General features: G+C 36.5%; 1 protein-coding gene across 1 annotated transcript in view; it reads left to right on the top strand.

The window, feature by feature from the left end:
* Col5a2 (collagen type V alpha 2 chain) overlaps positions 1-15,611 on the top strand; it is a 129,662-nt gene that overhangs the window by 76,794 nt on the left and 37,257 nt on the right. Inside the window, exons 7-18 of the mRNA XM_028765636.1 lie at positions 792-902; positions 2,862-2,939; positions 5,295-5,339; positions 6,626-6,679; positions 7,044-7,097; positions 7,762-7,815; positions 10,509-10,562; positions 11,481-11,534; positions 12,141-12,185; positions 12,655-12,708; positions 13,915-13,959; positions 14,348-14,401. Coding sequence (XP_028621469.1) covers positions 792-902; positions 2,862-2,939; positions 5,295-5,339; positions 6,626-6,679; positions 7,044-7,097; positions 7,762-7,815; positions 10,509-10,562; positions 11,481-11,534; positions 12,141-12,185; positions 12,655-12,708; positions 13,915-13,959; positions 14,348-14,401 — 702 coding nt within the window. The remainder of the gene's footprint in view (positions 1-791; positions 903-2,861; positions 2,940-5,294; positions 5,340-6,625; positions 6,680-7,043; positions 7,098-7,761; positions 7,816-10,508; positions 10,563-11,480; positions 11,535-12,140; positions 12,186-12,654; positions 12,709-13,914; positions 13,960-14,347; positions 14,402-15,611) is intronic.

Below are 15,611 nucleotides of genomic sequence, written 5' to 3'. Positions count from 1 at the left end.
AGAGAGAGAGAGAGAGAGAGAGAGAGAGAGAGAGAGAGAGAGAGAGAGAGAGAGAGAGACAGGCCTGATAGCAGTGATGAAGAAGCTAGGAGACTTGAGGACGTGGCTTTTCCCCAAGCTGCCCTCAGAATGTGTGTTAGGAGCAGGGCGGAGCTCGGCAGCAAGGCTTACTGCTCACTCCTCTGAGAACTAGACTGCTGGATCACAGTGCCTTGCCTGGGAATTCTCATCGGTCTGGTTGACCACTTGGGTGGGAAGGAAAATAAAATTTGCCAGACTTAAAGTATAGAAGAGTGAAATGTGCAAATGTTATCCACAGTATTGGAGGGCAACCATGCACCAGATATTCTGCAAGTCTTTTTCACTTTGGAAGATGAAATAAACCTACAAACTCTACCGAGAGCCTTCACATTTTCTGATAAGATAGGGTGGACTCAGGTTAAACAGGCTCTTTCATAGTTAACTGTAATAAATTGTAACAAGACAGAGAAGTGAATTTAGAACCAGTTTTTAAAACTCACATAAGCATCAAAATCTCACCAAACAAAGCTCATTCTAAATGATACTAAGGTGAAATGATTTTCTAATTATTCTAAGGTTTCATACTTCAAGTAAAATTCTTACCAAGACAGCATCTCCGTAGCAGAAGCTCTGGCCAGTGTTGAAACTCACAGTGTTTAGATCGTCTGTTGTAATTATCATAACTGCCGCCTAAAACTACACATTTAGCCTTCTATTAATGACACATTTTAAGGAGGTTCTAATGACCACTGTTTTTTCCCCCTCCCTAGGGTCCTCGTGGTCCTCAGGGAATTGATGGAGAGCCAGGTGTTCCTGGTCAGCCAGGTGCCCCAGGGCCTCCTGGGCACCCCTCTCACCCAGGACCTGATGGCATGAGCAGGGTGAGTTGTGTGTTCTTGTTAGTGTAACAATTAAGTTACATGCCAATCATTAATCCATTCTTATGGTGTTAGACTGTATCAGTTCAGAGGTTGATGGCTTAGTCCAAAACCTGTATAGTAAATATAGACCTCCTATGAACAAGAGTGAAACTTATAAATCCATGATAAATTGTTGGAAAACCACGAAGTATTATTTTCTGAAGGCTTGTATCAAATTGTTTTTTACTCTAAACCTTTGTTTGTTTGTTTGTTTTCTGGTTGACCATGGCCCTGTATACACAATGAACTAAAGAACATAACATTTCTGTCCTGCTGTTTGCCAGACTACAAAAACATTGACAAAGTCAAGCCTGTATCCTCTTTGGAGAGGATGTATGTCTGTGATGATGGAAAGAGCAGGGAATTGTACAGACTCTTGGGGCAGACCTTTTTGTCACCATGACAAATACTGACAATAAACAGTTTAAACAGAAAGGATTTGTTTTAGTTCACAGTGTGAGAAGTTTCCATCCATGGTTGCTGGCTCCATTGTTTCTAGGTCTGTGCTGGGGCAGAGCATTATGGCCTAATGTTGGGAGAGCGAATATTTCCCCTCTCCATGGACAGGAAGAAAACAAAGGAAAGGGTTTGGGAAAAGATGTAGGTCTCAAGAACATGCCCCCAGTGACTAATTTTATTCAACTAGACCTCACTCCCAGCAGTCAATGGATTCACTGATCAGGCAGTTCCATGGACAAGTTACTTCCCAACAATCTACTTGTTACACTGGGAACCAAGATTTGATCTTTTTGTATTTATTTATTTTTGAGATGCCCCCTACCCCTGCCAGTTGCAGATTTCCCTTCATTCTTATGGCCATCTGGCCTTCCCCACACCTGATCCTGAAAACATCCCCATTCCCCTTCCCATCCTGTTTCCCACCCAGTCCCCTCCCTCCATCTGCCTCCTATGACTATTTTATTATCCCTTCTAAGTGAGAGTCAAGCTTCCTCACTTGGGCCTTCTTTCTTGTTTAGCTTCTTTGGGTCTGTGGAGTGGAGTGTGGGTAACCTAGACTCCTACTTGTGGGAGCCATAGCCAAATCATAACCAAATTACAAACATTTCTTAAATTTCAATATTCTACTTTAATCAAATATAATGCTTTGTTTTGTCTACTCAGTTGAACTCTTGGTGGCTGCATATGGCACTTAGAAGTATATTACATAGTACAAGTGATCTTACGGAGTCTGAGTTATTAGTGTTTTACAACTGTTCATGTATTTGCTTCTAGTTGAAGAATGAGTTGTCGATTTATTTTTGAACAATACAGATATTTCCTCACTATAATTTGGAAAGTAATAAAATGGCTGAAATATAGATGAAAAGTTTTTGTCAGTTTACTTGCCAGAGTATTTTAATGGTCATAGAGAATAGGTAAAACTGTTTCCATTTCTTAGAACAAGCAGAAATTTATTGAAATGATTATGAAATTTTTATCCACTTACATTAAACCATTTTTGTTAGGTTACTTTCCATGACTGAATAAGAACACTGTTTGCTTAAAATGGAATCTGGCATCTTTAGGATAAACATTAAACATACATTCTTTAAGCTTCGTTCTGTTATTAGCATGTTCCAGGGACTGGAGGAAGCCAGATGAAGATCTCAGAATCCATAGCTGGGAACTGTGTTTTTGTCAGACGATCCTTGCTCTTGTCTGGTCCCAGACATATACCCCCTTGCAGCAGTTCTTTTCTGAAACTGTATTCTTACAAAATGCTCTCGGGGAGAATGGTCCATCAAAACCACACACAATGAAAAGCAGCTATTTTTTCTTATGTGCTAAATCCAGATGTTTAAAATGGCTGTTAGAAGAGTCTTGTTTGAGCATGGCAAGAGTGTGCACATTTCTCACTATTGAAAGTATGTTGATACACATCTTTTACAGTGGAAATAATGTCAACACTTTATTTTACAGCCCTTTTCTGCTCAGATGGCTGGGTTGGATGAAAAATCTGGACTTGGAAGTCAAGTAGGACTCATGCCTGGCTCTGTGGTAATCATAAAAGTTACTGATAACATATTTTTTGAAAGAAGTGTAAGTTAGCTGGTTAAAGGCCTATGAGGTGACTAAGTTAGTGCTGCCAAGACTTCTGATTTGAGATCAACCCCCAAGAAACATATGATAGAAGAGTACAGACACTTCTGACTTCCACATGTGCAACATGGTATGTACACACACACACACACACACACACACACACACACGCACAGAATCATACACACACACTCACAAGCACATGTGCACACACCCACATGTACACTTGTATACATGCAGAGAGACATATAGGCACATATGAATATATACACATAATCACACACAAAGAAACACACTCACACATACACACACAATAACACACAGAAAGAAACATACACACTCACATATACACATACACGGATGTACACACAAACTACAAACAGACATACATGGACATACACACAAACTTTATAAATACATAGAAAATTAAAATATTTTAAAACACACTTATTAATACCTTTAATTTACTTAGCACGTCCTCCCTGTGTGCAATTTAAAAGCCTAGTGATGTTCCATTCATACCCATGCTAAACATTTGTGAACATCAATAAACTGTCTACATATTTCATTTAGTACTTGAGGAAGAACAGGACATAACTACCACCATCCAACAAAGACTGTTCCTTTATAATCTAAAAGTGTATTTATTATATTTTATTGTGCTGATTAGAGACACTGACTTGGCAGAAAATTTGAATACATTTCCAGTTTTATGAGTTCCTACTGACCTGACGTGCTTTGGCTGCTTTATTCCAACAACTCTGCTGTTCAGGCTAGTCCTCTTTTGTCTCTGGCTTCTTGAATTTTCCATTTTCCCAGGTTAATTTTTAAGTTGGCTGTTTGAAGAATTCCAGACTCTCAGAAAAAATTAACACTCTTCAAATCATCTCTCCCGTACTTTTTGATCTAATAATTCAAAATTGTTCCATGTTAATGAAATTTCATACAATAAGAAGTGAAGTCACACCTGGTAGATTTTCACTCGTCTTTTCATCCTCAAAGCCAGCTTTAGGATGCCTCAAACATGATTTCTGTGTTTTCTAAATTACCAGTGGCACTATTGACTGGTTGGTTTGTGATAATTTTCTGAGATACCAGATTTATATATTTAAAGTTTAAACTACATGTATATTTATACCTGCATCTTATCAAAATTTTATTTATTTTTAAAGTTTTTTCACTTAAAATTAATATTTTATTAGCATATATTAATTGTACATAGCAGTGGCTTTCATTATGTCATTTTTTTACATGAACAGAATTTGATAATGTTCATTCTTGAAGTTTCCATGTTTGTCCTTTCCTATTAATCTTCTTTTGCTTCCCAAGCAGTCGTTCTTCTACCTCCACACTTTAAACGTCCTTTTTCTCCTCAGTAGCTAGCATGCGCAATGAACTAAAAATAACTTAGAAGCTTTTACTTGATTGAACTTGATTTTAGTTAAACTTATTTTACTTTATATGGTTTGACATTAAGTTTTGTTGTCCTCATACAATTTCCTGATGTCTGCGTTTCCCTTCTCCTATTTCTTGTGCTCAGGGAATCAGTTAATGTGTAGATAAGGAAGACTGTTTATACTTTTAGTATATATTGTGAAAGAAAGAAATGTTCCAGAGAACTCAATGCTCAGATAATTTTAAACTGACATTGGAAATAATCTAACAAAGACTGTTGGTTTCATAAACTGTAAACTTAACTTGTTATTTAAGTTAGGCTCAGTGAAACTGAATCATCAAACCAGCTGTCTGCAAGGACTATGTGCTGCCAAGATTTTCCCTTTGTCAGATGGTTTACTTTGTTAGAACCACCCATGTGCATGTGTGTAGCCCTTGTCCTAAAGAAACTGGATGTGCATAGATACGGTCATCTCTGCTTACTGCACAATGAAATCATCACAACTGTCACTCAAATTTAATCTTTGATTCCATCTGCCTCCTTAAGAGCAAGATTGGGGCATGTTACTATATCCCTCTAGTCAGTCATCACTCTCCAGATTCTAAACACATTCAGCATTTTAAAAATGTAAGTTGAGGAGCTGAAGAGATGACTTAGCGTGTACAAGCATCTGTTGTCTCAGAAAAACCCAGGTTTGATTCTCAGTACCCTGGTGGTGGCTTACAACTAGTCATAACTCCAGTTCCAAAGGATACAATCTTCTCCTATGGTATCCAAGAACATCAAGCAAACATGTGGTGCACAGGCAAACATGAGCAGAACATTCATACACCTAAAATAAAATAAATAAATCTAAAAAATAAAAATAAATATAATGTGACATAAATATTATATAACTTTTTCCACTTGTTTTTAAGGGTCCTGTTGGCCCAAGAGGACCTCAGGGTTTACAAGGACAACAAGTAAGTGTTTTTATAATTAATTTACACACTGTAACACAAATAAAGATCACAAATAAGGCTCATGCTTCATGACTACTTTGGACAGAAGATTAAACTGCAGAATTCTCACTTGGAAAGGCATCTACCAATTAATCCTGACTGACACAGAAGCACATGCAGTCTTCTCTTTCCTTAGTTTATTTTTTAAACTAATGTGCGTGTGTGTGTGTGTGTGTGTGTGTGTGCATGTGTGTGTGTGCATGTGCATGTGCGTGTATGTGTGTGTGTGTGTGTGTGTGTGTGTGTGTGTAGACTGGAGACTAAAGTCATGTATCTTCTTTGTTCTTCACTTGATTTCTTGAGGCAGGGTATCTTGCTGAACTTGACCACTCATCAGTTTGGCTGGTCAGCTGACTGGGTTGCTCCAGAGATTCCCTGTTCCTATTTCTGTTTGTCAAGCACTGGGATTACAGGGTGGCCACCATATTTGCCCAGCTTTTATATAGGTGATAGAGGCTCACAGTCTAATCTTCCCATGCCTGCATAGCAAATGATTAATCCACTGAGATGTCCCTAGCCCTCAGAATTTCTTACTGTTCCCACATATTCATCATCTGATTTCTTTATGTGTCTGACCTCTAACACTAGGATTTATGGGATGTCCTTGGCTATAAAATAACAGAGCATTATTTCATTTCTTATAAAATTCCTATAATTGATTATTTCCAAGTCTATGGCTTTACAATCAGATAGTAGAAGGTCACATGCCATTAGTATTTTTGTAAATTAAAGTCAAGGTGGTTATTCTGTGGAATTGTGCTTAAAAAATATTCTAGTACTATAAACTTCCTTCCCACATCTATCAGATGGTAGTAAAATTATGATGTAGAACTATTTTACTCTTTGTAGTGATTTAATGGGTATTAGCTAATAATACTTCAAAAGATATAAATCTTTACCTCAATCAAGATAATCACATTGTCATTTGTATGGATTTTACTTAATTACATTGCAGAACAGAAAGGTAGTAGCTAATGGTGAGGAAGGTGATGATGATGGTAAGTGCTGTTGTCTGAGCACCCATTCTGTGCTAGCACATATTTTTCTAAATGGACCAATGAACTAAGTTTTAATCTTAGTCAAATTTTTCACATAATGAAATTGCATTATATTCAGTGTAAGTAATTTATTAAAATTATATATCTGCGAAGTGGCAGAGACCAATATCAACATTATTCCTTGTCAAAAGTACAGAAATTGGTATGCTGTTTCCCTTTGGTTCATTTATTGTTTGTTCTCAATTTTAGGGTGGTGTGGGACCTGCAGGACCTCCTGGTGAGCCTGGAGAGCCTGGACCAATGGTAAATGTGGAATAAGCATGTCAGCCCATTGCACATGGGTCTACCTTTATAATGTGTTGTGAGATGTTTGTTCTCCTAATCTTCAATAACAAGAAATGATAATCCTGGAAGCCCTGCACTGTGGATTATACTTAAGTTCTGTGCATTTTAACTCAGATTATGAATGTTGTAGAAAGTATTTATACTAGATTTGAGCAATTCAATGGTTTGGTTCTTGTACACAAGATTTGAGACACACAGATAAAATTCATAACATTAGTAATGCTACTTGATAATTTCTTATTGTTTTTATAGTATTTGATAGTGTTGGAAGGAAGAGGGTGGATATTCTTTTTCTTGTTTTCTTTCTTTTCTTTTTTCTTAGGGTCCAACTGGTGCCCGTGGACCAGAGGGCCCACCTGGGAAGCCTGGAGAAGATGTAAGTTTCTATAGCACATTGCTTTGGAGTCTGAAAGAAGCTAACAAGGAGTTACAAGGATCAGGAGAATATTGTGCTGATTCCGATTTTATTTCCTCATTTATTCAGCTCCTATTAAATCCACTCTAAAATAGAGAACGCAGGTTAAGGTTTTCCAAAATCAGAAAGGGCTCTTTATTATGAGAGTGCTAAATTATTGAATACTATCTCTCTTGTATTTGTCAAGATTTTTATTAATATTTATCTTTGAAAACAAACAAACAAAAACCCAACTTTTTGTCCTCTAGAAGGCTGGAAAGATGACTTACTCTAAACATGTAACACATGTTTGTTTTATTTTACTTTTTACTGTGCTGAAATCAAACTTAGGGTATTGTGTGTGATAGACAGGGTCTCTACCTTGAGCTGTGCCCCAGCCCTTTGCATGTAAATTCTGAAGTTCTGAAAGTGACAAATCAGAATTGATTACTTTGTACCCATCTGTGCTCATTGATAACTAACATTAGGATTAAATATTACCAGAGATAAAGCCTGGGTTCTGTTTCTACAGTTTGCAGTATAACACAAAAACTTGCTACAGATATTTCACCTATAATTTGTCATGCAGTCTCAGAGAATAATATCTAATCTCTCCATATCTCTTGCCTCCTTTTTTCCTGTTAAGGGTGAACCTGGAAGAAATGGGAATACAGGTGAAGTGGGTTTCCCAGGATCACCAGTAAGTAATGGTTATCAGTATAATGCCACAAAGGTTTAAAGAAAGTGAAACTTCCAGCTCATTGTATGTGCATGCCTTAGACACTGAGTAAATGCAGACTCCCAAGTGATACACCCTTATGTCAAAATGCAAACTGTGGAGGAACATTTTGTCAGTATTACATTGAATTCCAGTCCTTAGTGCATTGGCCCCAGATGAAAATCTTACAGCCAAAACAATTGTATCATGACTATCATACACATGAATACCTCTAAAACTAAAAATTTTCACACTTATGAAATATTTTAAGAAGCCAGCAATGTGACCTATTTACAATGTAAACACCTGAGTTTTGTTGAGCTCTTATTGTACAGCAGCTCGTCTGTCTGGAATAATACTTGAGTCTGTTGCCTTGTGTGTGTTGTTAATCAACTGGGGACTAAACTGTGAACAGGATGCTCCTTTGGCTGTTCCCCAAGTTCTAATGTGTCCTGAAATCCTTTATTAGTATCCTGGGCCCTAAAGTCATAGGAAGAGATGCACTTATTGCCAGGATGTTTAACACAGCTGTTTTATTTCCCCTCAATTCACCCAAGGAACACATATCTGTGAACCAGCTCCACCAGAATTCAAGATCTGGAACTTTGAATCTCAAATCTGCCTGTTTAACTCTCATGTTGCTTTGCTTAGTTTCTTTTAGGGTGTGCTTGATTAGAATGGAGAAAATAAGAGACAAAGGAAACAAAAATTATCCTCTATCTTTCCTCTATATTTTTTTATATTCTAACTAACATGTATAGTTTCTCCTACCTAACAGCCCCCAGCTTAATCCAGTCCCTCTTAATTTTATTTCCTATAATTTCCTAATGTTTCTAAGCTTATTATAACCACCCGGTACTGCAGGAACCTCTGTTTACTTTCTGGAAAGTGATGAGGTTCATTGCTAGGATTTTGTTTTAAACAGAAGAATGTTGATCTTTAACTGGGATTTATAGGGCTCCAAGGATTATTTAGTTTCAAATATGAAGCCAACCTCTCATCTTCCTGCTTTCTTTCCTTTGCTCCTCTATCAGTCTGGGTATAAGTGCAGACAATGGCATGAGGTTTAGCCACTAGAATAGAAATGTCCTTTTTGACCAATTCAGGCTGGAAACTCCTGTGACCTTCTGCACTCCTGCATGGACTCAGAGCGTGTATGTCCATGGGGAGGAAATTACTCTGCCAGCACAGCACAGATGTACTCTGCAAGCTCATTTCAACAGCATGCATTTGTGCTGTGATGACAGCCCTGGGTCAGCAGAATGAGAATGAGTCTTCATGCGTGTTAGTACATCTAGTTCATTTCCTTCTTATACTAAAATATGCAATCACTTGGGAATTCCCCACACACCATAAAAACTGAAGTTAACTATTTCCTTGAAATAAACAGCTCAGTTATTCTCACATAGACTTGAATGTGTGTGCACTAAGTTGCTTGCTCAGGGTGAAGGGAGCTATATCTCAGCAAAATGGAGGGTACTAGGAAAAAAAACAAAGCACAAAAAGAAACAAAAAACTTTAAGAGACTTCTTGATGTGAAAGATTTCCTAAGGAAGGTTATGTCAACAGAAGAATTAGTGGTATCTCATCTTTTCTGAGAGACAATTAGTATACCTTTAATTGTCCTACTTTCAAAACACACAAAAAATTTATCCTGCAAGAAGTCACAGAAAATATTGCTCTGATCATATCATCTGATTTTTTATTGTGTTGCTTATTCCTTCATTTAGTGAAAAGTGAATAAAGACTATGCTGTGTGGAGTGGAAGGGCTCTGCCACATGCGGGAATGCTGGGCCACTGAAAAGTTTCTCTGAAAAGATGGGTGGAAGTGATGAGGTTCTGAGGCATTAAATCTTTCCTTCAGTCAGTCGCCAAGCTCGTGATTATTTATAGCATAAGGATATGTGTTAGGGATCTTATTGATGATTAAAATTTATAGTTGAAATTTGACAGTGGTTTGATATCAGCAATGCGTACTATCTGTGTATAGAACCTTCCAGTGGTGGTAATAATGGGAATTCAATTCATGCAGACAAGGAGAATATGTGCTTGAGTTTCTGGGGCCTTTTCAGTAAAGAAAAGTATATGAAAAAACTTTAAATATTGTTTCAAAGTAGTTATACAACTAGGTTTTATTTATGGTTGTATTTCTATTCTTTGTTTTAATGTGCTTGAATAGAAAAAAACAGAATTAGCCGAAACAGAAATGATTGAGTCAGAGCACAAAGCCACCTCACATTTCCTGACTTTTTGTTGGATATTTTAGCTCCTCATTTACTTTTAAGCAGTTATCACTTCCACAAAGCTTGTCCTGAACACTTACTATTTAAAAGTCAGGATTATATTAATTACTTATCCCATTGCCAATGTTCTGACAACAATAAAGATAATCAGAATCCTTGACTTGCTACATACAGGGACCTTTTCTACCACAGATGAAGCTCAACGGAAAGGAGACCCTCCACCCACACAATTTTTGTGTGTCATGTTTCCACTTCCAACAGTGTATTTGTTTTTCTAGTTTTCATCACCCTAGTAACATTTTTATAGGCAAAATCCTGTTCTTTCCTTTATAATGTTGGTGTATATAATGTGTCAGTTGTCTGTGGGACAAAGGTATATTAAGTCATTTTTTTTTATTTGACAACTCTGTGCCTGTGTACCTTTCTCTCAGGGTGCTCGAGGCTTCCCTGGTGCTCCTGGTCTCCCTGGCCTGAAAGGTCACAGAGTAAGTGTCTTATTTTCTGTTTTTACTGAGTGGGTCATGAGGATAATTCAATTAAAGGCTTTGCAATTCCTAGTGCCAATTGTCCTTCACTATCTGCCACAGCAATTTTCTTTCTACATTGCTAAAATCATAATGCTACCCTAAGTTTCCTTTAAATTTCATATGGTTTTATAAAGCTGTACTGTGTTACATGAAATGATATCATGGTGAGTGAGAAGAGTCTCTGAGTTACAACCTCAGGAAATAAATGGCTGCACTTAGTAAAAGAGACAATCATTGTATAGTGCAGTGAGTAGCGTAATTAAAATGGAGTACACAAGGTCAAAAGGCCCATCAAAGAAGTTTTCTAAACTTAAGATAATAAATAGATAACTAATAAATATACTGCTCATAAACATAATCTATCATTAGCCATCTGCTATATGTGTCTGTATTAGATATAGATATTATCTTTTTATCTTATATGAAATTATATATCTAAAACTAAGGGCAATCAGTTATAATAAATGAGGTAGTCACTTTTTGAGTAGTTGAAATTCCAAAAGGAGTGTGTATTGCTGTACTAGTTATCAAGTAACATTTTTTGATGTCTTTTGGGGATTTGTTCCAAGACAGCCCCTACCCAAGCATACATTTAAAAAAAAACCCTTATATAAATCTATAATATGTCTAAGGTCAGTATATTTTTTTTGTAATATATATTAAGTTTCTAGGAAGTCATCATATTTTTGATAATCAATGCTTTAAGCTGATAATATTATTTGTGAAATTTTAGAAATAAAGTAAGCAATGATTTTACTTGCGAGACTTGTTTCTATGAGGTACTTTATGTAAATGTGCTTTTGTTTCTTTCTTCTTTTATTCTTGTTAAACTAATGAAAGCTAAAAATATTTATGAATTTATATTGTTCTTCTCAGGGACACAAAGGTCTTGAAGGCCCCAAAGGTGAAGTTGGAGCACCTGGTGCTAAGGTCTGTCCAACACTAAGCTTGATTTACGGTAGCAATTTAGTTTCTGTGAGCACCTTTTAAATAAGGAATAATATGGAGAGAAGAGGGCCTTATATAAATGAACATCCAATTCCTGGTTACTTTATTTTATGCCAAGACTTTCTAGCCATTCTTTCTTCCCCCAAATGATTTGTTTATATAGGTAGAGAAAATAGCACAGATGTATCAAGGAATTCTTAAGAGGAGAACATAATTATGAGATATATGCATGGAAAACATTTTAAGATTTTGTCAATTTCCCAAGAAAATAATTTAGTTACTTTTAATATTGTAGAATTTTATTTGGGATATGTTAGACATGTAAGTTCCTACTCACTAGAGATGACAATTTATATCAATCTTTAAATTGCAAGTTTAGATTTTATTTCTTTATTTTGCAATTATATTCTCATTTAACTCCTAAGAAAAGATAGTAAAACAAATTCTGAAGTCTTCCCGGGAAAGCACTTTTTTCAAATGTCCTTTTTGAAACTGTGCCTTCAAATTCATGCATGCATGTCTGGATCAGCAGTTTGGTAATGCTATTTAGATTTCTTATCCTGTAATGTATTCTCACCTCTGCTTTAGGGTGAAGCTGGCCCCACTGGTCCAATGGGTGCCATGGGCCCTCTGGTAAGCATCAAATTCTTTATTTCTTTATTTTTCGGGTTTCAATTAGAAAATGATCAAATAAAAAGGCAAATGTTAGCTAGTAAATCACTCTGAAATGTAGCAGAGAGAAAAGCAACCAAAGTGAGCTGGATGTTGCATGTGAATGTTGGCCCTTCCAGGACGTCTTGGCTGTTGGATACTCTCACTTTCAGTGCAGCAATCAGGAATGACTCTTATCTATTTAACTGCTTAAATCCAGGCTATGTGAAACCTATTTGTATCAGAGTTTGGATCTCCTTAGATAAGCAGATGTTCACATCCATATTCACTCCTTTCAATATTGCTTTTTATAGTAATTATATTATCTCATAAATAAAAGGATATATTTTGTTTATAATATCTTGAAATTGGATGGGGCAGTGAACTAAAACCAGCCTAGAATTCATATAGATGTCTCACGAGACTTTTTTTTCTCATATCTTACTTATAGGGACCAAGAGGAATGCCAGGGGAAAGGGGAAGACTTGGGCCACAGGGTGCTCCTGTAAGTACACTTGATTATTTATTTATTGAGAACTATGTTTAACTCTTTTTTTTTCAGTTGTGTTTTACTGGATATGCTTTCTAAATGAGAGCAAAGCAAGTCATATAACTTTATGGTGAGAAAATTTTTATTTTGAAATAAACATCAAGTTCAAAATACTAGCCAGTGCTCCATGACATTCTGAATGCTATGAAGAGAATTCATAGAACTTAGTTTCCCTCAGGTTCAGCCACTGTTATCCTTTTGATCTCTCCTGCACTAAGCCTTCCCAAGTACCTGAGATAGCTATTGGATGCTTAGCCCCTTCCTTTACTCTGTATGCTGTCTCAGTTCACTGTTGGAGACAACCACAGTAAACCAAGGATTATCCCTCCTCCTTTTAAGCCACTGAGGAATCCAGATTAAATTAGCTAATTCAGAGTATGCTCTCTTGTAACACATTTGACACCCAAGGACTTTGGAGTCTTAGGCCAGTTCCTTAGACAACAGTTTGAATGCTGTGATGTGTATATGAGAAGTTGAATGGGGTGCAATTAGAAAGTATACCAATGAAAAAATGAATAAAGGAAGCAGATTTTGAAAGGAAAAGCTAAATGGTGTTCCAATTATAACAGAGACCTCTGTAAACATCTCTGTAAACATGACCAGGGAAAGGGCAGAAGAGGGAAAGAACATACAATTTTCAAGGAGAGCTTCAATTGCAGCCTTCAGCAGGTGTTGTTTCACTGACTCAGTGGATCCTGAGGGGGATCTGGGTGAACCCAACAGAATCAATTTGAGCTTAATTCTTGTTTGTGCATCATGCGTTATTTTATTTTGCAAAAGCTCTTGTCCTTAGAGTTAATCTGGTCAGTTAAAAGGCCAAGATGCTCAAACTGTCATTGTATCTGGGTTTATTTGACACAGGGTGATACAGTTAAGAGAATATTTTGATCTGTTTTCTTTCCTAAGTCTTGACTATGAATTGCTTTTTGTTTAGTTGGTTTTTACTGATACAAGGATAAATAGGTTTATTGCTACTTTATCTGCTTTGTGGAAACTCATGCCTTCCTTGACGTTAGTTCAGTGGCTTTTGTTATCAGACAGCCTTAATATTTTTCTTCAATCATTTTACTGGAAATTGGGAAACAAATAAATTATGAAAAAACAATGTGGAAGATACAATTCTCTGTCTCTTTTTAAATTCTCCCTTTTCCTGAAAATTAGGGACAGCGAGGTGCTCACGGTATGCCTGGAAAACCTGGACCAATGGTGAGTTCTGTTATTTTTCATAATTAATTAATTAATTAATTAATTAATCTTTTTCATTTGTATATTTTTATTACTCATTTATTTATTCATCCATTATTTTATTTGTTTTGTATGATTTGAGAACCACTTTAGGACAATGTTGGATGATGTTTGGAATATAATCAAATTGTTTTTTATTATGTACAGGTGTAAAAGCAAAAAGGAGGAGGGGAGACGGGATAGAGGGTTTCTAGGAAGGGAAAATGGGGAAGGAGGATGGCATCTGAAATGTAAATAAATAAAATATCCCAAAAAAGGGAAGTTAAAATAATATAAAATACAGAAAAAAATGGCAGAATTGTGTATTGATTAATAATATGTGATTACTTTATGTTTTTTCTACATTTAGGGTCCCCTTGGGATACCTGGCTCTTCTGGTTTTCCAGGAAATCCTGGAATGAAGGTAAGTTAGTGTCAGTACTTAATAAGTAAAGGGGATTTCAGTAATTGAAGTGCAGAAGTTATTCTTAACAAGGAAAGAGCCTAGAGTAGTAAGTCCTTAAGCAAGAAAAATTAAAAAAGAATTGGACAAAAATGAAGGCAGTTCTTTGATGTGCCATTAAAAAAAGTTACTCAAAGCTGTATAACTGGACTCAAGACAGACTTTTGAAATGGCTGTAAGGAAGGCCATCTTTGAACTGAGTGAATACTATGTTCTTGGATGGAGTGTGGAAAGTAATCAATAGCAGACTGTTTTAAACAATGGGAAGTTAAATTAGATCATGCCAAAAAGGGTTGCTCTGTCATAATATGCTGTCCATTATTCTGCCTCTCCCTGCCCAAGCCCTTAAAGATGTGAGCAGGGAAAACACTTGGATTTCCATTTGGGAATGGATTAAAGTATTCGGTGGGAATTGTATTCTGTCACAATTTGTTCTTTCAAGTTCAAAACTTGAAACTTGGGAAAGAGTCAAAGATTATAGTAACAGGACATTAAGATTATACTAGCTAAATCACAAATAAATTCAAAACACCAATTCTAAGTTGTGAGCCACTGGATTTGATTTCCCCTTACTCCAGCAGCAGTGACTTTGTTCATCTTGAAAAAGACATTTCCTTACAATATTCAAGGAGCTTCTCTGTGTCTTAAGACAGAAAGAATTATGTCTTAAGATTAAGTGTGATTATCTGTATAAATCCTTAATATAAAGGGGGTGGGGAATCCAGCCAATATACTGTAGGTTCATGCTTCTTGTTAGCTGTACTCAGACTGAATTTGAATTTAGAAATGGAAAAAAACCATGCCACTTTAAGTATTATTTGAAATGTGAAAATCACTTAGTCAAACTCCCCAGATTGGAAGCTTTAAACTGAAGTCTTAAATCATTTCAGCAACTGGTTCCTTCTTTCAGTGAAAGCCTCTTTGTTCCTTTAGGTCTCTGATCCCTCTGAAGCCCTTATTCCTGTTCTTCCTCTTCTTCCTCCTCCTTTTTCACCTCCTCCCTCTCCCTCCTCTTCCTTTTCCTCTGTCTACTTATCCTCCTTTTTGTATTCCTGTTTCTCATACATAACATTTGCTATTTTTCTTCCTCCACCTTCTCCCCTTCTTTTTTCTGATACTTAGGTTCAAACCTATGGCCACCCACATTTAAGCAGGTATGGACTGTTGTGTT

Source organism: Grammomys surdaster, unplaced genomic scaffold (genome assembly GCF_004785775.1).
Source record: "Grammomys surdaster isolate TR1022 unplaced genomic scaffold, NIH_TR_1.0 165, whole genome shotgun sequence".
Classification (NCBI taxonomy): Eukaryota; Metazoa; Chordata; class Mammalia; order Rodentia; family Muridae; genus Grammomys; species Grammomys surdaster.
This window is presented reverse-complemented; position numbering and strand designations above follow the sequence as displayed.